This window comes from Lagopus muta, chromosome 8, assembly GCF_023343835.1.
Source record: "Lagopus muta isolate bLagMut1 chromosome 8, bLagMut1 primary, whole genome shotgun sequence".
In the NCBI taxonomy this organism is placed as follows: Eukaryota; Metazoa; Chordata; class Aves; order Galliformes; family Phasianidae; genus Lagopus; species Lagopus muta.
The window spans coordinates 23,412,640-23,434,991 of NC_064440.1; the positions used below are offsets into that span (position 1 = coordinate 23,412,640).

A 22,352-nucleotide genomic window follows, 5' to 3' on the forward strand; every position below is an offset into this window, starting at 1 on the left:
GGACAAGAAAGAGAAAAAAGATGAAAGTTAGCTTTAAGTGTGCTTATTTATAGTCATTTATTGCTTGAGCTTAAAAGCAATTTTGCAATTGAGCATTTTCCCTTAAAATGAGTACTTGACAAGTTAGTGAATAAATAGTGTTGAAGTTCTAGTTATCATTAATCCTCTGTCTACTTTCCTGCTGTAGGGCTTTCCCTCTAGCACTGGGACACAAAGTTATTTATTATCAAGACAATGGAAAAAGTAGTGTAGCATGCATTCATTGCAGTCCCTGAAAATGATTGTGAACTGGACTGAGAGTAAAATAAAGGGAAACAGGAAACAGGAAACAGGAGCATCGTTGGCCAAGAAATCCAGCATGCCAAGTTGAAGTAAATAGTTTAACCAGTTTATTAACTAGCTATGTCACTTTCGGAAGTTCAAAACGTTGGTGGGTGATTTCTTTGGGAGAAGGTGCTTTACAGAATGATGGGAGAGAATTTAAATATCATTCTAAGTGGTCCCTCATCATCTTGCTTCTCTGAAGCAACAGTGCTGCAAAAATACAAAGAACTTCTTATCTGAAAGGGACTTGCTTTATTCTTTTTGAATGTTTCTTGGGTTACGGAGTCTTCTGCTTTTCCTTCCATGAGGTTTTCTAATCAGGAGGATGGAAAAGAAAAAAGTTTGATCCATTTGAAGTGATGTGTAGTTGTATTAAGGTTCTGCAATTACCAAGCAGTACTGCTGAGGAGAGGATCACCCCCTCCTGGGCCCTTTCATGGAATTGACAATCTTTTTGGCCACTACAAGGACACCTGGCTTTCCTGTGAAGCAGTGATTTTTTTTTTTTTTGTTAATATCAACACGGAATTTTGAACTTGAAGGCTGCTTTCTAGTAAATCAGATTATGCTTTCTTTGCTACATTAGGTTCTTGTTATAAGCTAAGTGAATGAACCAGATTGGTCCCGGCTGTTGAGATTCTGCCCTGTTTTACATTTGGTGTTACAAGAAATTGAAGTAATGTGATGTGCAATGTGTTCAGATCAGCTGAACTGAAAACAGATCAGAAGATATTAAAATGGGAGGATTACTTGTACTGATATTTTTATTATGGGGAAAGAAAATATATGGTATTATGCCAGTGAGATATTGTGTGACTTCATGCCAAAAGCACAAGGCATGATGATTTACTCTTGGTCTTTGTTCAGGAGATTTCTCATTGGACCAGATTAAGAGTTAACTACTAGCATTGTCTAGGAAGCAGCATGTATTAGATCATTATTTAGAGGCTTTTTTTCAGCTGGTTGTGAGTATGCTAATGCAGGTAACTGAATTCAGTTGAGCTCAGGGTATTGATATGTCCATTCTTTGATAGCTCCAAAAAATAATCTCTGAAATTAATCCATCAAGGTCTTATTTTTCATTCTGAAGGATGGTGACTTACAGTTAGTACTGTAAGAACTCGAGTAAACAGTGTACTGACAACTGAGCTTTAATTTTGAAGTGTTAATGTAAGGGCTTTGTGATCAACATATACTGAAAGTTTCAGCTTGAAAATCTTTTATTCATGACACATTCTGCTTTAGCCACTCTTTCTATGATCTACTGATACATTATTTTGTTGATGCTGAATGCTTAACTTTTTTCTTTCTTTTTCCTTTCTCTTCATATCCTGAAGTTCCAACTAACCTTTCAATGCTTTTTTTCCTTACCTCTTTTATTTGCTCCATTTATGCATTAAGTGGTTGCTTAGATTTAAGGTAAGAAATCCCAGGGCTGGATTCCCATTCTTATTCTTCTGAGACTATTACACACGGGGAAATGGTTATGTGAATATTACAGATTGTTTAAAACAACATTGCTCTCCTTCCTGTGTATCAGACAATCTGTTGAATGATTTCATTGCAGATAAACATTTTGTGATGGAGATTGACATATTTGCATAAGGAAGCTAGCAGTTCATTTTAAAAGCTTTGTGGCAAAATATTGAGTATCTTAAATGTATCCACCAGATCATTTATAGAGGAGGAATATTGTGCTAACTGCATTTTAAAAAAGTAGTGACGACCTAGCAGCTGGACATGAGCCTCCCCCTGTGTAATATTCTTTTTATCCTATATACGGTATGAGTTATTATTTGATTGGGATTAATGTTTCAGCTTAAGCATTGCTCCAATAAGGGGGCTCTAAAGGTGTGTAAAATAAAAGAATAGTAATGATTGAAATCTGTACGTATTTTTTAAAGTTGCAGTATCCTTAATTTTTTCAGAAACTGGTAGCAGTATTTAAATATGAAGAGCCACTCGGTGACTGGTAGGCTATTAATTGACTAATGTATCAGAAATTCAGACTGGAGTATGGCAAGTTGCTGAGGATCTCAGAGATATTCAAACTGTAGTGTTAGTGGTTGCAGTACTAACAGCAAAAAGCCTTAAAATTTGACGAGAAGTGGATGAAGTTGCATGATCCAGCATTGGGATGCATTAAGTAGTAAATAGGCTGTAGCCTTTATTGAGCATTTTGGCATTGTTGTCTTGAAGTGCATCTGGTTTGTGGATTTGGGTTAGAGGGAGTGAAATTTCTTTAGTGGCAGTCATGGTTTTAAAGAGGGAACTGCATTTGAAAGCGTAAAATACTAAGACATCACGTGGAAAATATTAATTAAATGAAGTTCCAAGTTGATGTGAAATGTTTTTCATTACTAAGTATTTCCTGTGACTAAAAAGTTAAAAGAAAACCCTGCACATTCCTGTTAAATAGCTGCTAGTGTAGATATCCTAATGATGCCCCTGTGGGGTTGACCAGCTGATACCTGTGGTAAGGTATTGCTGTGTATGTGGCACATCTGACTGCAATGAACATTTTTTAATAAATAAAAGGAGACTTCTCACGTCAGTGTAAGGTGTAGAGTCGTGTAGTGTTTAATTGTTTTTTGAGGGTTATAAAATAGATCTCCTCCCTGTCTGTTACTGTCTGTCTGTATGAAATGGATACTTCTGGTGCTGATCAGGCCTTATTCTGCATGCAGCCCATGCTAGATGATGCTTTTAGAATGGGAATGGGCAAACTGTGGGTTCCCTTTGTTGCCTTCTGCAGTTATGAACCAGTAATGACCATCCTAGAAAAGTAACTACAGACATGCGTGAACTGCCATTATCTGTGCATTGTCTGCCGTGGTGGAAAATCTCTTCTACTTTTCAGATTTTCTTAAAAATTCTTTTTATGGGTTTAGAATGAAAGTAACATTATTCGTTATAACACCAGTTGAAGTATTTATCCATTTTATTGGTATGAACCTGATCATAAATTCCATTTGGCAGCTAAAATGTCAGGCATCTCCTCATTACCAAAACTGTGAGGGTTTAAAAAGAACCCCATTAGTGGATGTATGTTACTCTTCAGGAGTCCTTATAGTCGCAGTGCATCAGCCTGAAAGGAGAAAACTGAAAGAAGGCCACTAACTGTAGTTCCATGTGGATATGAATTTTACTTCACTTGAGAGACTTCATATGAAATGTTTGGTCTGTATTTATTTTTTATGGCTACAAAGAAACCTTAGTCTTGGCTGAGAGCTCCAGCATTAAACTGACTGATGAGGCAAACCTTGCTTCTGTCTGCATAGCTTGCTTTTAAATTTAAGAGACACTTTTAAGAAAACTACAGCTACCAGTCAGAGGAGTAGTATCTGCACCATCTCCTGTCAGCACATGAATTTAGAACAACATTGTTGAAGCCTTTTTGTTCTTACTGGACTTGGTTCTTCAATTACTTTATGTAAGTAAACATAGTATAAGCAGGTAAACTTGTTTGCTGAAGCTTTTACTTGTGGCTGTTAGCTAAGACAAGGTTGAAATATAGACTTTCTCTTCCATATCAACTTGTTTATCAACTGATGGATGTACAGCTTAATTAGATTTCTAGAATAACTACTCAAGTAGCCAAGCCCAACCTGGCAAAGCGTTTACTCTGAGGGAGCAGATGATAGGCAAAAAAGTGTAGTCTGTCCTCTCTGGACCTTTCACAGGATGAAGTGAGGCATGGGAAGTTTTTGTTCAGCATCAGGTGGTTTTTGCAGTGCCAGGTATTGAATTGCTCAGGAAGGCTGGATAGCTGCTTGGGTCATCGGAATGTAGTCTGTGGAGCATCACTATGAGGACTCTTTATTAGATTTGCCAAATCTTTTGCTGACCTGAAAGATCTAGAAAATTTGGTTTGACAGTAAAGCAGCTCTTACAAAATTTTGGGCAGAGTCCAACTTTAGGTTTAGTTCTTCCTGAGGTTTGGAATATATGCTCTTCAGTCTTTAGGGGGAAATCATTTTATCTTGGTAATGAATCTAACAATGAGATGCTTGGCCGAAAAGTGAATGTGTTCTGGATTTGAATCTTTGTTGCAGTGAAGTTTTTTGAAGCTGTGCGGATCAGCCATATATCTCTGCAGTTCTTGTTCAAGCAATAGTGCCTTTTTTTTTTTTTTTTTTTTTTTTTTTTTTTATAACAGAATGGTCTGTTTCAGGCACTTGGGGACCTTTTGTTTCTTTAAAGTTTGTTTTACTGCTGTTACTGTGGAGCTGAGTCTCAGGGCATCCTCCAGGATGTGTTGCTAGCAAGGAGCTGCTTGTTTTAGGTTGTTTATGCAGTTTCTTCCTCAGCAAAGCATCACATTTTAGATCCAGCACTGCCAGACTTACAGCTCTGGTCCTTAGAACTTTTTGGTTGTAGCCCTGTAGCATGCTACTGCATGTTAAAAAAAATAATAATTTAAAAAAAAAAAAAAAAAAAAAAGCTTCTGTAAGGTACCCAGTCAAAGAAATGCTTTCTGAGAGTACTTGTGTCCTCTCCCTAGAATTATTTGGAGTCCTTCCATGTAATTCCAATGGATGATGTTTTCTGTGTTTTTGCCTCCTTGGAAAGAGGCAAAACATTGAAAAAATCCCTTCATCCATTCTGTGTAGACCACGTGCAGTGCTGCTCTGGGTTCACAGGCTTGTCTTTCACCACAGTCAGTGTTTTTTTCCAACACTTTGTGCCTCGGTCATTATTGCCTCTCTTAATTTTTTCTCATTCTTAGCCCAACAGTGAGCTGCTTTGTGATTTTGGTTGCAGGCTCTGTTTTGCCATGCAGTTTCCTAAAAGAATTTGCAAGCTCTTAGATCTGTGGTTGGTTTGTATCTGTGGAGACCTGAAGTTACACAAACCACCAACAGGCAGATGTGTTCCTTTGCTTTTCCCTCCAGTAAGCTAGTTGCAGCTGGATATGTAGAGCTGTGTGGAACCAGGGGAAATGTCATCAGAAACAGTGCAACTTTTATCTAGAAAGCTCCAGCTTACTTGGGAATTCTGACTGGAACACTGATTTTTGAAAACTGACAGCAACTGTAAATGTGACCATGAGTTCTGAAGCTTCCTTTGGATTGTAGAATCATCTATGAGGGATGATTGTGGATGAGGTTTTGTCTCAAACTATATTTGCAACCATATATGCAAAATGAGAAAGGCAGTAACGATAGAGTAAAAATTTGTTAGGGTCAGGGGGTTGTTAATAGCTTTATTAATAATTATTCTTTTTGCCTCTTAGTCAAAAGGGGAAAAATTTAAAATCTGACAGTGTTTGTATCTCAACAGAGGTTACCTATAGTACGGTTCTAAAAGTGATTATTTTCTTGAGTTAGTCTGTAGCCTTTCAGTGTCTTGTGTAATAGCATTTCCAGAGATCTGTCCATTTTGATTGCTGAAATAATTTATTTGGCTCTAAGTGAAAGGGGGTTTTATTCAGATGGAATTGTCTAACTTTCAGTAGCTGGTCTTCAGGTCATCAGTCCTGGCAGATTTGAAGACAGTCCTGTAAACTTCGTTTTCTCAGCATTTCAGTTTCAACCGTGAAAAGTCATTTCAAAGAGCCTGAAACTGAGCTCACTGTCAGTGCATTTCCCCATCTTTCAGCTTCTTTCTGAAGAACGGAGTCTTTGTGACTGAAATTCCTTGTCTAACAAAGGGTCACTTTTTCTTCAGCCATGTTTTCTGAAGCTTTCTTCCCTTCCTGTGCCAGGGATATCTTTGTTAGCAGTAATAACAAAAGCAACTGTCAATAACTGGAATTGTGCATCCATCAGACAAGTATTGCTTCTGCTGACTGTTGGCTGTGCAATGTCGCTGTAGTCTCTAACTGTGCTTTCCTTCCCTTCCCATGTTACTGTAGCCCAGTGGAAGACTAACACTTCACTTCTTGTATGCAAGTAATATTACTTTTGAAAGTAAGGTTACATACTTGGGATGTTCTGTTAACTGTAAAGTGGTAGTTGGTGCTGGCATTATGTAGGGAGAAGCCAGAGTGTCCAGCTGAAACACCTGCAGGGACTGCTGGGATGCACGTGCGTTGGGCTGCTGGCTGTCTAAAGACACCCTCAAGCCCTGTCCTGCTGGGCCTAAGGGGCTCTTTGGAAAAGCTGTAATGAGTGATGTTGCGGTGACTGGGTTTGTTTGTTTGTTTGTTTTGTTCTTCTACAACTGAAGTAGGTGGGTGAAATAGGTGTCTCTAATGAAAGAGGAAATACAAGGGCTGCTGCAACTTTAAAAAAAAAAAAAAAAAAGAAAAAAGAAAAAAAAAGAGGATTTTGTGATACCTATTAATATTCCGTGTATAGAATAAAATATTCTTCATTTTACACTTTCCATCTTCCCTTCAAGTAATTGTAGTTCAGTGCTTACCCCATTCCTCACTTGAATTAACTTTAGAATTCTTGTTGCTTAGAGTTGGCTTAAAGGACTTTATAATGTTGTTTAAAATACTTTTTTCTTAAATTGACGTTGGAAAGCACTTTTGCACAACTAAGTCCAAATGTTTGGTTTTTGAATCTGACACGCAAAACAGAAAAGTCACCAAGCTTGCAGTACTTGGTTTTCTTTTCCTCCCAGGTAATTCAAATTGTGATAGAGTGGGGTTCTTTAGAGCTAGGAAATCAAATTTGAGAGTTAGAATGCTGAATGTATTTCTCTTTATGCTGTCTCAGTATTTATAAGTTTAAAAAAGCGAGCATTGTTAGTGGTTTAATGCATTGTTATGGACAAATTATGAAGGAGTAATTTGCCTTTTTAATAATATTTGCAAATGTTCCTAGTGTGTTGATCACTGTGCTTTTCTTTTTTTTAATGGGACCTTAGACAAGATTTACCTTTTGGAAATGAGAAAAACTATGAAATCAAACACAACAGGAACAAAAGAAAAAGAGACATGAATGTGTTTACTTTAGTTTGTTGAAAATCTCTATATCCAAGCAATAGTCTGAGCGTTTGTAGATCAAAAGCTGTTTAACACAGACTTTTAAGAAGGCTGCATACAGATTCCTATAATGGTGAATGCATTGAGAGAATTGTGCTTGGCTGACAGCATACAGGTAAACAAAATGCCATTGGTGGTATTTGTTTATGATACCGAGATTGAGCGGTCAGCTAGGAACGCAGATGATTTCTTTTTCTCTGGAGGTTACAGTAAATTATTTTATATAAAAGTTTCTTTGTTAGTAATTAAACCTGAAAGAATGGGAAGGGGTGACTACAGTCACATCACACCACTGCAAATAATTTTTCTCCCCATACATTCATTTATCAATTATTAGAGATTAATTTGCTACAGATATGATGTGGGAAAAAAGTGCATCTTTATTTTTGTCTATATAGCTTTCTTTATAATTTTAAATGTGTATTGGTAATATTTATAATAAATACTATATTAAATAAGTGAAAATGTTAAAACATTAATGAAACATATTGGAAATTATGTTGACTTTTGTGCATTTTGTATTAATATACTGAATTGTGGCCTACTAGATAAGCTTTAATAGTTTTAAAGAGTACTTAAAAATATTTTTGGAAATTTACTACTGAATAGGGCAACATCAACTAACTGCCTTTGTTCATAAAGGTTGTCTGGGAGGTTTAAGCAAGTCAGATACAGTGCCTGTATTGTCACTGATTTAATGTTTGTGATAGCCTAAAGGCAAATTCACTCATTTTTGAAAACCCTGAGAAATAAAGAGTCCTTTGAGCACAACTCTTGACTTTCAGCAGAGTGGAAATTACACATAGAATGCATGGCCTCTCAGTTGATCTTTTGTTTGTTTAAACCTTCCCTTACTTGGAGTTAATTGCTGAAGGCATCTCTCCCCCTAGATGCTGAGCTTAGAGAAGGCCATTTCTCTCCTCGTTCTCTCATGCAGGTCAGCACACAGAATATGAAGATGGGTGGGTTGCCACGTACAACACCACCCACCCAGAAGCCACCAAGTCCACCAATGTCAGGAAAAGGAACTATTGGGTAAGTGCAGTTACCAAGCATGTGAAGGGCTTAGGTGAACAGGAACAAAAGATGATTTTCGTGTGGTGTGTTTTGATTGCCTGGTTCTGCTTTAACCATCCACAAAGGTCAACAGGTGGTACATCAGCATCTTGCACTGATCACGTCACTGGTTACATACTGTTGAACACATTTCTGCCAGAATAGGCATCATCAGCCCTTCCCAACAGCAATGTTTTTGTGTCATTGCAAAACACATAAACATGCTTTAGAGAAGAATCATCAGCTGTGTGGCTTTGAGAGGTGATGCTAAACAACTGGAAAGTTGGTACATGGCACTGTTGATTTGTGCTGTGTAAGAAAAATAATTCCTTTTAAGACTCTGAACTTGAATTTGACCCAACTTCTACAGGCAAAGTCCTTAGGAAACTTGCTGTAAGCAGAAGGAACGCTGCTTGCTAGTAAGTGATTATGTATGTATGTACAGACTGCAGTGCTTTACCTTTAAAATAAGATACGGATTACTTTTAAAACAAGAATGGAACATGCATCTGAGCTTATGAGTAGGAAAACATCTGGAAATAGAACTACATGAAGAACATTCTTAAATGTTTTTGTCATCCTCCAAAGTAGGTATCGAAAACTTACAGAATAACTTTTTTAATTCTTGATACTGATTAGGATGCAGCTAACTTTTTAAAGACCAAAAAGTGGCTTTGTCTGTACTATCTGATTTGCTTCTTTAATATGGTTTTTGTTGTGCAGGCGTCACTCTCCTTATCGTACGCTGGAGCCAGTACGTCCCCCGGTGGTACCAAATGACTACGTGCCTAGCCCGACGCGCAATATGGCTCCCTCACAGCAGAGCCCTGTTAGAACGGCTTCTGTGAACCAGAGGAATCGCACATACAGGTACCTAGCGTAGTCCTGAGCCAAGCGTGGCTGGTGTTACAGAAGTGTATGGATAAAAATGCTACAACTTGAAAGCCATTTGTGCCTTGAAAAGCGAAGCTTTTTCTGATTCATGATATGGACAGGCAATGCCATTTGGCGTGGCAAAAATGTGCTCTAGTGAAACCAGAGTAGTGAGTTGTGTTAACATCGTTAACGTAATCCTGTGATTGCCTTGATTTTAATATTAAAACATAGTGGTAGCACTTTATGTTTTACTAAAATTATGTACTGTTTCAAGTAGGTAATTTGCAATATTCCATTAAATGTTTAAAAACTGGGAAAAGGCTGGATCAAAAGAGACTTGGCCAGCAGATTGAGGGAGGTGATCCTGCCCCTCTGCCCTGCGCTGGTGAGGCTGCACCTGGAGTACTGCATCTAGATGGGGAGTCCTCAGTACAGGGAGACATGGACCTGTTGGAGTGTGTCCAGAAGAGGACCACAAAAATGATCCCACAAATGGAACACCTCCCTGTGAGGACAGGTTGAGAGAACTGGGACTGCTCAGCCTGGAGAAGAAAAGGCTCCAGAGAGATCTGAGAGTGGCCTTTCAGTATTTTAAGGGGGGAGGGGGGTGGGAGAGCTGTAAGAAAGAAAGGGACAGGGTCTGTTGTGATAGGACAAGGAGGTATGGTTTCAAACTAAAGGAAGGGAAGATTAGATAGGATATAAGGAAGAGTGGTGAGGCACTGGCACAGATTGCTTGAGGATGTGCTGGATGCTTCATCCCTGGAGATGTTCAAGGTCAGGCTGCACGGGGCTCTGAACAACCTGATCTACATGCAGGTGTCCCTGTTCAGAAGAGTTGGACTAAGTTGGACCTTTAAAACGTCCCTATGAACTCAAACAATTCTGTGATTCTGTGAAAACATGTGTCCTTCACGTTGAAGGACCTTGTGTTGAATTTATATTTCACATCTCTGTTTGAACAGTTCTTGATATTTTTAGATTGAACAGTTGAAAAAGAGTGTTGCATTTTGAGGATTCTGGTAGTGGCAAACAGAATGAAGCTGAGCTGTGTTACCAAAAGTTATGGAAAAGGTCAGCCTTCTTTCTAGGATAACAAGAAAAGTTTCTTGACACACTAGTTCTTTTGAAATCTTTCCGTTTTGAACATCGTAAGTATTTGATGCTAGTGAAATAGATGGGCTTAAAGCATAAGAAAATCTGACTTTATCATTTTAGAATTTTTGTATTTGCGTGTTTTATTTTTGGGCAAATTCTCTAGGACTAGCTGAAAAACATTCTGCTGTGATCAAAATGAAGAGGACTTTTTGGAAAAGTTAGATGTATATAGGTTTATATCATCATTTCTTTTTTCTTGTTTCCTGTTACTACTCTGAATTAGCGAAGTGCTTTCTGAGGCCTTTGTGTTTCAGCATGTAGAGCAGCATATTCATTTTGTGCGTTACTTTGGTTTCTTACAGCAGCAGTGGGAGTAGTGGAGGAAGCCACCCAAGCAGTCGGAGCAGTAGTCGTGAGAACAGTGGAAGTGGCAGCGTGGGTGTTCCTATTGCTGTTCCCACACCATCTCCTCCCAGTGTCTACCCAGGTAAATGGAAACTTGCTGTTCCTCTTTCTGTCTCAGTGTTAACTTTAGCATTTGCAGATGTGATGAGGAAGCCTCATGAGGAACCTCTGAATTCATTTTCCAGGAGCATGCAATCATTGAAAATTGCTTGCTATTGGTAACGTGAATTTGAATAATGTAATGTATTTTCTGAAAGTGTGTGAGGCACTTTAGTGTTTATTTTATATACTACTTCTGAGCATTTTTTGCCTGGCTGCCTGCTTGGAACCAGATAGGAACAATATCTTTTTTGGTGGGTGGGGAGAAACTTATCCGTTTTAAGCAAATTGATGCTTTTTCATCGGCTGTTCATGCAGATCTATAGCAGCTTGCTTTTAGACAATTAGATTAAAATAGAGGCAGGCAGAGAGTAAATCCTTAGTACACAATGCAAGCCTAGCTGACTTGTCATGAAAAGGCGTTCATTTACTGTAACTACACTGGTCTTTCCAGAAACAGGAAGTGATCTTAGTACTCCTTGCTCGGCACTTTCAGTGAAAAGGAGCATATCGTTGTGGCTAGCTTTGTGAGCTGAAATACATGATGCTTCTGAACCAAAGAAGCACTTTTGGCTTTCCTCTTTTGTGTATTGTCTAATTTGTACAAAAACTCAATGTAGCTATGCTACAGATTGCAGCCTAAATAACAAAGATTAAAGACATCTTTCAAAAGTAATGGCTCTCCCTGGAAAGTTCTAGGTTGTTACCTTCAGTCCTGGAAAGAAGCAGCAGGTTTGCTTGACCCTCATGAACTGTCTACGTAAGAATGAGTCTTTCATTAGTAGCTTCATTTTTCCCTCATCTCCTCGTGCATTCTAAAATACTATGCATCTAGTAAGTAGCTAACACTGAAGAGTCAAAGGCTTTCTCTAATCCTTGCTAACATATCTCCTTATTAACTCCACCTCTTCCTCCTCTCTTCACTTAGCCCCTGCTGGCTCGGCTGGCACTTCTCCCCTTCCTTCTACCTCTGCTCCTGCCCCCACCCCTCCTGCTCCAGCCCCTTCCTCCTCTACCCCAGATGCTGCTGCTGCTGCAGGAGCCCAGCCCCTTGCTGATGGCTTCACCTCTCCAACTCCCCCTGCTGTTTCTTCCACGGCCTCTACAGGTGAGTGTCTGCTCCCTTGTGCGGGCAGATGAGCCCAGATGTGATCACGGTCCGAGGCTTTTCAGAGCAAGTTTTCAAGGAGTTGCTTCAATGGGTAACTCCTTAATAACAGACCTTTGAGTTTGATTTCATTTATTCCATCCATTCAAGCAGTTTCTAGCGTTCTCTTCTCCCCAGATGATTCTCTGTATATTTCATGAGTAGCAACAAGATACTTAGTACTGTGTTTTTCTTTGAATAAGAGCAGTTTGTACACGTTGTGTTGCTTGACAGCTGGAGTGCAAAGTGATATTTTTTTGCAGGTTTATAAATGAGAACTTCTTATAAATTCAGTTATTATGTTTTATAAAATGGGTAAATGAAAATGATTTACTTTGTGTATGTATATATATATACACACATATGTATATATTATATGTCTGTGTACCTTTGCCTTTTCTTTTTTTGTATGTGTGTGATTAGTGCTGATTACAGGCAGTTGGAGGAATGTTGTTTGTTTGTTTGTTTGTTTGTTTTTTGTAGTGCTGCTGAGACATCCAGTGTTCTGGCAGCTGCGCTGACTGCTTGTAGGATGTAGATTGACTCTAAGAGAACAGAAACTTTTCCTAGCCTTTGAATTTTGAATGGAGCTTTTAAAAAAAAAAAAAAAAAAAAAAAGAAGCAAGCCTAATTCTTCCCTTGGTAACACATTTCTCTTTCTCATCCAGGCCACCCAGTTCAGTTCTACAGCATGAACAGGCCTGCGTCTCGACATACACCACCAACAATAGGGGGATCTTTGCCATATCGGCGTCCTCCTTCGATCACGTCACAGACGAGCCTTCAGAACCAGATAAACGGAGGACCTTTTTATAGCCAGAACCCAGGTAAGAAAGGTTGCCTGCTGTGATGGATGCAACACAGGGTTGAATTGACTGGCTTTCAGATCTCTGAAATCCCATGTTCTGTCTCTGGTGCAGCTCTTGCAGTCAGTCTGAGGTAACTTGCAGTACATTGCTGGAAGCTGTGCTGAAGCGGAGGTGTGAGCACAGAGCATGCAGCTGTTGTTATGGCATGCAGCTTGGGACAATATGGCTTTTGTTGTCAGATAAATTCCTTTTGATCTCCCAGGACTTGCAGGATCTGTTGGACAAACTTCAGTCCTTTACTGCACTGTGTGTATCAGGTAGCTGCTTTGGTGTATAATAGGCATTTGGTTTTGCAGCAAAACGCTGATTCTTTATTAATCAGTCTGTGTGCTTGCGTGCTTTTTCCTTGTGATTAACCACCAGTTCCGTAAATTGCTTGTTATATAGAGGTAAGTGTTAGAGATTTTAGACATCGGTGGTGCTTGGTATAATGTGCAGGGAAGCAATCCTCTGTGAACTTCCATATGTGATGGAAGTTATTCTGGTGGCTGACCTGTCCTCAAAAGCATGATGAGATTTTAACAAGCAGTATTGTCCTGTATGTTGGGGAACTCAGCAGCTGTTCATCTCTGGTGTCCTTCTCCCTGAGCTTGTGAGGGGAGGTGAAGGTATTGATATGACAGTAAGGGACGCCTTTTCTTACAAAGCTACAGAAAGATGCAAGGGACGCTGTCGACCTTGTTAGCAAAGGCAAGTCTGAAAGTTGATTTGAAAGTACTGTAGTGCTATTGTGGGGGTGTTTTTGTTGGTGATGATTTGTTTGGCTTTGTTTTAGATGAAGCGTTGAATCAGGAATTAGGTTAGCTGTTACAGTTTGTGTTTAAAGGATCTGGTCGGGTCCAAATATTACTCCTTGTGAGTCAGTCTGCAAAGAGATGTGTGTGATTAAATTGAGAAGGAAGCGGATGGTACTGCTGGGGGCAGAGAGGGTAGAAGAGTTTGATCGAGTGAAGTGCTGCTCTGTTGCATGGAATATGTGGTGTTTGTTAGGCACATTATATGCATATTGAAATCTGAAAGGGAATAAAAGGGAAGGAAGGGAAAATAACTATAAAAGAAACATTTCAACATTACTTTTTGCAGTAAAGAGAATTTTCACCGTATTCAGACATATATGCCATTTTAGACAGCATATATAACAGTATTGCAGGTAATAATAAAGTTACCAAATAGACTTTACGTAAGTTGCATAACTGCAGTTCAGTCTGTGGACCCAAAAGGAAGGTAATGATTATGGTTAAGATAAACAAGGAACGATGTCAGCTAGTGTTAGCATCACCATTTTGATTAAACTGCGTGATCCAAACAAAACAAAGGGATTTTTGTTGTGCTTGTCTAGGGTGATTTGTCTTTCTACCTGGAAAGCCTTGTTATCTCCTTCAAGGACTTGTATGCACAACACAATGTGCACAGAAGGGACCCAGGAGACCAAAGCAAGTCTCATATGGTAGATAGGAAGTGTATGATTTCATGTGACTTTGAGTAAAGGAAACATTTTGAAACTAAGTATTTTTATAGTATATGTAATTAAAAAGGAGGCGACTTCATAGTCGGACAGGAGCGCTGTATTCTTGAATGCTGTTGCATTTCATTAGTGTTTCAAATTCACGTTCCCTTTTCCTCTTTGAGAAATGCAAGACCAGATCTTTTCCCCGCAGTTGTGGTTACATTTGAAGGAATATATTCTCTCCAAGGTCACCTCACTCAAGTCAAAGAAGCTGTAATTAGAAATGTATTTTAAATTTTCTCAAGAAATACCAGTTAAGTGGTGAGGTAATGGAGCCTGCTTTATATGGAGGTACACGGATACTCTTGCAACAAAAACAAACGTTGCTCTATTTTGGTTTTTGTGTATATTTTTTGTTTGTGATGTGAGGTAGAAAAAAAGAAGGTGGAACATGACTGGCAGAAGAAATTTAAAGCGCTAAATAGAAAACAGTTGCTAAATGAGCAAACAGTGTATTTTGAGATGTGAATTTGAAATAACTTAGGTTGTTTTTTTTTCCATTTGCTGTGATGAGGTGTACTAATTCTGAATAATGCTAAGTCATACATTGCAGCTGTGGGACTAGACTGAAATTTAATTAGCTCAGCTCGGTAAGGTAAATAAACGTACTGGTACAGGAAGTGTAGATTTTTTTTTTTAAACTTTTTTTTTCCTTGTTATTCTCTTGGACATGATTTAATGTCTGTGTACACCACGCTAACAAGAAATGGTTGTGCTTTTCCTGAGGTGTGCTTTCTGGAAAATATTCCAAGAACTTTCTTAAAAAAAAGAATTGTCTTGCATTATCCTTACAAGGTGAGACTACAGTTTTGTTAACTAGAATTAACTAATTTTTTTGTACTTAGACAATACACTTGCTTATCTAATTAAGTGTAAAAATTTGCACATCTTGTAGAAAGACAGCACTCTCATTAGCAGTAAGCCAGCTGCTCAGAGTTCAGTGTTTTGCAGAATAAGGCAGAAAGGGAAGGCAGCACATTGGACTGGTCTCTGCTGCTCTGCAACAGCAAAGTGTGCTTTGTTCTACCAACAAGGCTTCTGTCTGGAAGTCTAAAGTTTCTCAAAGGTACCTTTCTGTTTCACCTAAAATTGCCTCATTTAATTAATTTTCTGTTTTATCTTTTTGCCTGTGTTTTGTAGAAAATTAGCTGTATCTATTTTCAGGAATAAGGGTTTGTGGGTGTTTTAATAGAAGAGACATTCAATTTATAAACATAAATCAATTTAAAAGATGGGAAGATTACAGGGGTGAAACTTCTTGATATCTTTGTTAGGTAGGCCAGTTTGTGGAGTCCTGTGCTGCTGTAAAGAACTTGATGGAATCTTTTCGTGAGATCAAACTTCTGCTTCAGCATAGATTCGTGATCTTAGGAAAAGAGACGGGTTGGAAATGGGTTCAGTTAAAAATGTGGGAATCTCCTTGAAGTAAGGATTGGGAATGTGCTTACACGCCCTAAACTATTTTTTGGTGAATGTTGTCCTTTTTATCTCAGCTTCTTGGCAGTGTGCTACATTGTCTGAGTGTGATGATGTCTACTTTCCTGTTTGCTGCTTTGTGTTTCTAACCGAATGCCTCTTTTTTTAATTTCTGTGGCAGCATCCCTTGCTCCTCCTCCCCCCTCCATCCTACAGGTAACTCCGCAGTTACCACTAATGGGATTTGTTGCCAGAGTTCAAGAAAACAGTAAGTGTGCGCTTTCTTGTGCCATGATTCAGTTCTGCACGTGGCTTTTGTTTTGAGTGGATGAGAGATGTGTCTGTGTGCAGCCAGAATTCTTCGCTGTCTGCATATTTGTCAGAAGTTCCAAAGAAGCAAGGGGGAAGGAAATACTTTCATTGCTTTCACTGCAGGAATGTTCAGTGAGTTCCTTCATTGAACTTTATTGTCTCTAGTGTATTTTCACCACTCCTTACGCGGGTGCTGTAGCCACTAGCCTGGATGTGAAGCATTTCTTTAACCTGCAGCCATGGTGGTAGGGGCCGTTTCCCAGGTACAGGGCTGCTCCATTTCAGTTTCAGATACTCCTCCCCCGCCCCCACCTGTGGATGAGCCAGTGTTTGATGAGTCTCCGCCGCCACCCCCACCTCCAGAGGACTATGAGGAGGAAGAGGCAGCAGTGGTGGAGTACAGTGATCCGTACGCAGAGGAGGACCCTCCCTGGGCACCGCGTACCTACTTGGAAAAGGGTGGGTTTAAAATTGCAAGGAACAGTGCGATTCTTTTTGTACAGGCAATTTGTATGCATGGCCGTTCAAACTGCTTCTGACAGATGCACAAAACTGGTGCCCCTCTTCCTAAGGGGCAGCTGTGTGACTCTTGACACTAAGACAGTGGGTGTGCTCTCTGTTCACTTACAAGGGGGATGAGTTTGACTCAGGCACTTATCTTTTAGAATCATGCCTGTGCCTTAGAGACATGCATGGACCCCTGGTACAGGGCCTGGGAAGTGCACCAAGAATCTTAGAAACGTGTGGACGTGCAGCCTCTTATAATGGCCTCATTACAAGGGGTCAGTAAGCACAGCATCTGCAAGGCACATGAGTTCTTCCTTTTAGTGGTGTACGTACGTGATGCATCTCTTGGGTATATTGTATATCTTCTTTTGTAGGTATGTGCGTATGTAGATATGCTGTATGTATTTATGTATGTAGCTACTTATATGTATGTATATATTATTTTTCCCTATAAAACTTCTTAACAACTACACAGGCAAGACTGGAAAGTTCGCTGTATGTGATGTGCACGGACCTTCTGTGTTTGGTATTTGCCAATGTTGTTTTACTGCATTTCTTTGACTTTCTGAAGCAGCTTTCATCTGTTTAGTAAGATAAAGTTCTTTTGTTCCTGTATAAAAAAGATGTTGATATAGTAGGCATGCATTTTATTTTAGAGAGAGGCGCTGCCTTTTTTTTTCTATTTCATAATTTGTTTTCACTTACATTGCTATTACGTACCATGGGAATGACATTAAGTAAGGCAACTGCATTTGAGCAGTGTATAGATCTAAGTGTGGAGGTGACTGAGATGTGTGCTTGTACTTCTTCTAACAGACCATCCTCTGTTCTTTTCTAGTGGTAGCCATCTATGACTACACGAAGGACAAAGAAGATGAGCTCTCATTTCAGGAAGGTGCCATCATTTATGTCATTAAGAAGAATGACGATGGTTGGTACGAAGGGGTCATGAATGGAGTGACGGGGCTCTTCCCAGGGAACTATGTGGAGTCCATCATGCATTACTCAGAGTGAAGACTAGAGGACAGAGCGCTGCGTCTCCTGCAGGAGCTGTCAGGGCTTCCTCATCTCTACCAGCCTCTGGGGCCCCATCCAAAATAGCAGAATGAAGGATAATTGTAACAACCACTCTTTTTTTTTTTTTTTTTTTTTTTCCTCCTCATTATAAAACAGTAGTGTTTTGAGTTGTTTGAACAAACGGCTCTTCCAGTTGCCAGCAGAGGCTATCGTGAGCAATCTGATGCTGAAGTAAGCTGACCCATTCAGATCTAACAAACTCATTGATTAGCTATTATGTCCTTCACTCCCATTCTGACTTCTTGACAGGCTCTGGGATCTCTCTCAGGAATCCTGTGCACCATGGTGGCACTACATTTGGCAGCAGTGCCTGGCACTGGGGATGTCCTGGATGCTTGTGGTGAAGGGTTGCTGGCTGGTGGATGTCCTTTCTTCTACACTACACTCCTGTGCAGCTGGAAAAATGCTTGTGTGTTAGCAAACACAGGGATTTGTATGCAAAGTTGTTCATGTATCTGACTTCCTTACAGTTGGTTCCATCTTTAGCAAAAACACTTCTGCAGCTGCTCTGCTTTTATAGGCTGACACAGGCACGCAGAGCTGGCTTTGGTTCACTCACCCTTTAGTTTAGACAATTCTGATGGCTGCAGCCCAGAGGACCCTCACCCCCATCTCCTCATCTTTTGAATGCAACAGGTTTGGTTTTGGTCATGCGCTGATGTGAATGTGCTGCTCCACACCAAGCTACCTGCCATGGGTGCTGCTGGGTTGTCCGGAACTCACAGATGCCATTGACAGTGAAGGTGAAATTTACAGGTCCTCCTGGGGTCTGAGGATAAACTCTAGGAGCTGTGATCTAAGGTTCAGATCTACTCACACCTGCTTGCACTAGAGAAACATACCCCCAACTTTAGTCTTATGCACAATATAATCTTAAAAATCCAATCAGGTATTGTAAATTGGCTTTTTTGTACTTGATGACTAGATTTGCATATGTACTTTGAGAGCCCTGTGCAGAGGCAGGACAAACGGCAATTGTCGTCTTCATGTCTATTGCCAAAATCTCTTAAGTGGAAGTAAAAAGGGCTGTTGTTGTGTACTGGTTTCCCATGGAAATCCAAGCAGTAACTAGAAGTAGTCCTAGCTCTTCTCCTAGTCTTCTCCAATGTTTATTATGAAGAAATAGGTATTTTAACTGTACTTGTGGATCCAGGGTGGAGTAATAACAAGTGGAGGCCCTGGGCTGATAGTTTGCTTTTTAAGTCTCTGTTAAAAATGCTGCTCGGTGATTGTCAGTGTAATATGATGGCTATGCTAGTCTGCCCTCAGGAAGGACTAAATGCTGCCTTTGGTTGAACGTCATGCATTATCAGGACAAACCAATTAAACCTGCTGTTGTAGTCCTGCTGCTCCACAAGTGGAGCTGACCTCTGTACTGCCGGAGCCTCCTGGGCCAGGGACACAGTCCTGACTGACATCTGACCAGGTTCCAGCCAACACTAACTGTCAAAGGCAAGGTAGTGCTGCAGCTTTCTTCTGAAGCCTGTGTGTAAAACAGCAGTACAGAGAGCGCTGCCGGCGCTGAGTTTGTGATGATATTGGCAGTGGGGCTGGGTACTTGACACGAGCCCCCTGCCCCTCCTTGGTAGGCAGTGCAGTGCCAGTTGGAGGCACACGTTTGGTACAGACTCGCTCAGGGAGAAGCGGTAGCTGCTCAAGGGGGAAGAAACAGACGGTGTGCTTGTAGGAGGTGAGTGAACTTGATCACCTGCTGTGAGCTCGCAGAAGAGCGTGTTAATCCTGTGACAGTGAGTAAAGCTCAGTGGAAGCCTACAAGAAGTACAGCTTTGAAGGAACCTGTGCAAACATAGAAGTTACTTTCTCCCCTGTTCAGTCCACAGCTGTGTAGCCAAAACACTAGTCTTTTCTTTCTGGAAGTTGGCAGCATTACTGTTTGGAATAGATGTTAGCCAGGAGAGATGCTTTTCTACTTTCCTTTGCAAAAGCTTCTGTCTTACAGCAAGATCAGCAGAAGCCACGTTCAGTTCCTTCAGCCCATCATTTCTCTAGGAGCACACCTACAAACACTGGTTGTGCTGTAGCTGGGATGTGTGTTTCCAGCATCACAGGTTGTGCCTACACTTTTTGCACAGGTCAGTGGTTCTTGCAGCCTGGCTAGAGAGTGGGGTGACTGCACTGCAGCAGTGCTCCAGAGCCACCCCCTAAGCACCAAAGAATTGTGTTTTCCAGGACCATCAAAGCTTCCCTGGCTTCTTCTGTCCTGGTTGTGTTTTTGGTGATGACAGCACACAGTGCTCAAATGTACTGAGTTATGGCAGCCTAATGAGTCTACATGACAGCTAATATTCTCTTCTTGTGCACCCACATTCCAGCTGGGAGGTGATGAATTGGTGGAATGTGTCTTTAACTCAGTCTGTCAAGAGCATGTGCTTGTTGAATACTTCTGACAGACAGGTGGTGGCTGTGTTTACTTGCATAGTGTGTGATACACTCACCTGGTTGTGTATCATGTAAGTTTCGTGTGTTGAGAGCTGCCAAAGCAGAGCAGTGTGAACTCCAGAAAGTGCTGCATACTTGTTGGAGCTCAGGACAGAAGATGAAACTGCAAAACCTTGAAGGTGAAATGTGGGAAGCTCCATGGAAGGCTGGTTTTGAGAGGTTAGTCTGGTCTCTGTTGATAGCATTTAGTTTTTTGTTCTCTAAGAGCTGCTGTGGATGGAATTTCTGGGTCACCTCCTGCTGGTTTTATGCTTTATTATGCAGTACTAATGCAAAGAAAAGAGTTTTATGCATACTTTTTATTTTGTACAGATCTTAATTCCGTAGTTTGTTTGGGGATGATGTGATGTTATGTTCATAGACCAGGCCAAGGTAAACAAGCTTTTTGTATTAATGTTGCCTAGACTGCATGCTTGCAAAGTCAAAGTCAGTGAGGGTTGTGTTTTTAATTTTGTCCCTTGTACATCTCCTTTTCAGAAACCTTCCTTCCCCACTTTGAGGGTTGAGGGAAGTGGAAAAAAAAAAAACAACATCCTTGTAGGTGCAAACTTCTCTTCATTGAGTTCTACCACACCTGGAGATGTTCAGCATCAGCTGTCAGTCAGAGCAGAGGGTATGCATGCCAGAGAGCTGGCAGAAGGAGACACTACAGAATAGCCCAGAGTGCTACATGGCCAAAAGAAACTTTTCTCCCTTCTTGAGAGCTACATTGCCTGCAGCCAGCTGCTTTCATTGTGCTTAAACAGGCAGGACTCTAGCTGCAGCTTCTGCTTTGATTTGCTCTAGCAGAGATTTTCTTCCTTGCTGTCAGCCCTCTTGGGACAAATCTATTAACTAGAGCTGCCCCTCTGACATGTGCCTGTGTGGAAAGGATGTCACAGACTGTCCCCAGATAGTGCAGAAGCAGGCTATTTTAATATCTGTGTTCAGCATCAAGGTTGCATGTATCTCACCCATTGATTTTTATCTTTTTCTTCTTTCTCCTTGTCCTTATCATCTTTGTTTCTTCTTCCTTTTTTCTTTGTTGCCTTAGAGGGGTGAGAGGGGCAGGAAAAGCAAGCAGCCTATTTTATGCTTGACATCCCTATGGTGCTTCTATGCCCACCAGCTGGAGCAGGCACCAGAGAACAGGCACTAGGAGCCGTTGCTCCCTGTGAAGGACAAGAGGTGGAGCATGGCCCTGGGACTCAGCCTGTCTTTGTGGTATGCGCTAGCAAGGAAGCAGCTGAGCTGGAGGTTCCTTGAAATGGCTGGAGATTGCTGCTGGTTTGCACCTCAGCTCCTGCACAGTCCACGGAGGCTATGGCAGGATGGATTACCAGAGAACTAGTGAGCACTCGCCACAGCGGTTTGTTCACTTCTCACACCTCCTGTGAATGTTCTTTGCTGCCAAGGGCTCTCTTGGTGCAGTGCTTCTGTGACTAAGAGGATGTGCATGTCTTCTACTTGCACCAGCACACTGGTCTTGTCGAGGTAGCCCTACCTTACTGTTTGCAAGTAGGCAGAATGCTTGGCCCCCTGCCTGGTGTGGTTCTCCAGCACTTTTGTGACAGCCTATAACCAAAGTTCAATTGGCAACAATGCAGCTTCTGCAAAGTGGCATTTTTATTTAGGATGCTTTAGATGGGCTTGAGAAGGGAAGCAGTAGCAGGACTGATGGTCTTTTTCTGGCAGAGGGTGTGCTGCCTGCTGTTTGCCTGATGGAGGAGGGTTGTGCTGGTGCAGCCTGCTGTGCTTCTGTGCTATCTTGTGCCTATGCCGGAAGGCAGGTTATTGCTGTGCTTTTCCCAGCAGCTTCCACCAGTTCCTAGCAAATGCTGCAGATGCACCTCTTCCCTAGAAATGAGCATCAGACGTAAATCAAATGCAAAACTTGACACGAGCCCCCTGCCCCTCCTTGGTAAGCAGTGCAGTGCCAGGTTGGAGGCACACGTTTGGTACAGACTCGCTCAGGGAGAAGCAGTAGCTGCTCAAGGGGGAAGAAACAGACGGTGTGCTTGTAGGAGGTGAACTTTTACCTCTTCCTTCTGGCAAGGACAGGACTTTTTGTTGATTGGTACCCAGCAGCAGCATCAGTACAACTTTTTTGGAAGCTGTTAGAGGGTGCTGTTGGAAAGAGTGTAGTGCTGTGGCTTCAACTGGGTTTGCTGAGTGTGGAGGACTGCAGTATTTAATGAAATGTTACAAAATCCATGCAGAGGCTTTAGTTCCTATGTTGACAACAACAGTGGCAGTGGGAAACGTGCAGAACTGTTGCATTCA

The 22,352-nt window shown here is 41.0% G+C and overlaps 1 protein-coding gene across 18 annotated transcripts in view; it reads left to right on the forward strand.

Annotated features, from left to right (window-relative positions):
- Positions 1-20,587, forward strand: part of ABI2 (abl interactor 2) — a 53,284-nt gene extending 32,697 nt beyond the window's left edge. For 2 of the 18 annotated variants that reach the window (XM_048953026.1, XM_048953019.1), the window contains 8 exons: positions 8,199-8,296; positions 9,041-9,187; positions 10,654-10,778; positions 11,724-11,903; positions 12,611-12,769; positions 15,916-16,002; positions 16,332-16,505; positions 17,392-20,587. In XM_048953026.1, the coding sequence (XP_048808983.1) occupies positions 8,199-8,296; positions 9,041-9,187; positions 10,654-10,778; positions 11,724-11,903; positions 12,611-12,769; positions 15,916-16,002; positions 16,332-16,505; positions 17,392-17,567 (1,146 nt within the window). In that variant the 3' untranslated portion in view covers positions 17,568-20,587. Of the gene's footprint in view, positions 1-1,725; positions 1,744-8,198; positions 8,297-9,040; positions 9,188-10,653; positions 10,779-11,723; positions 11,904-12,610; positions 12,770-15,915; positions 16,003-16,331; positions 16,506-17,391 lie in introns of all 18 variants that reach the window. The other 16 variants (XM_048953035.1, XM_048953022.1, XM_048953036.1 and 13 more) reach the window with 12 other exon arrangements.
- The last annotated feature ends 1,765 nt before the right edge of the window (positions 20,588-22,352 follow it).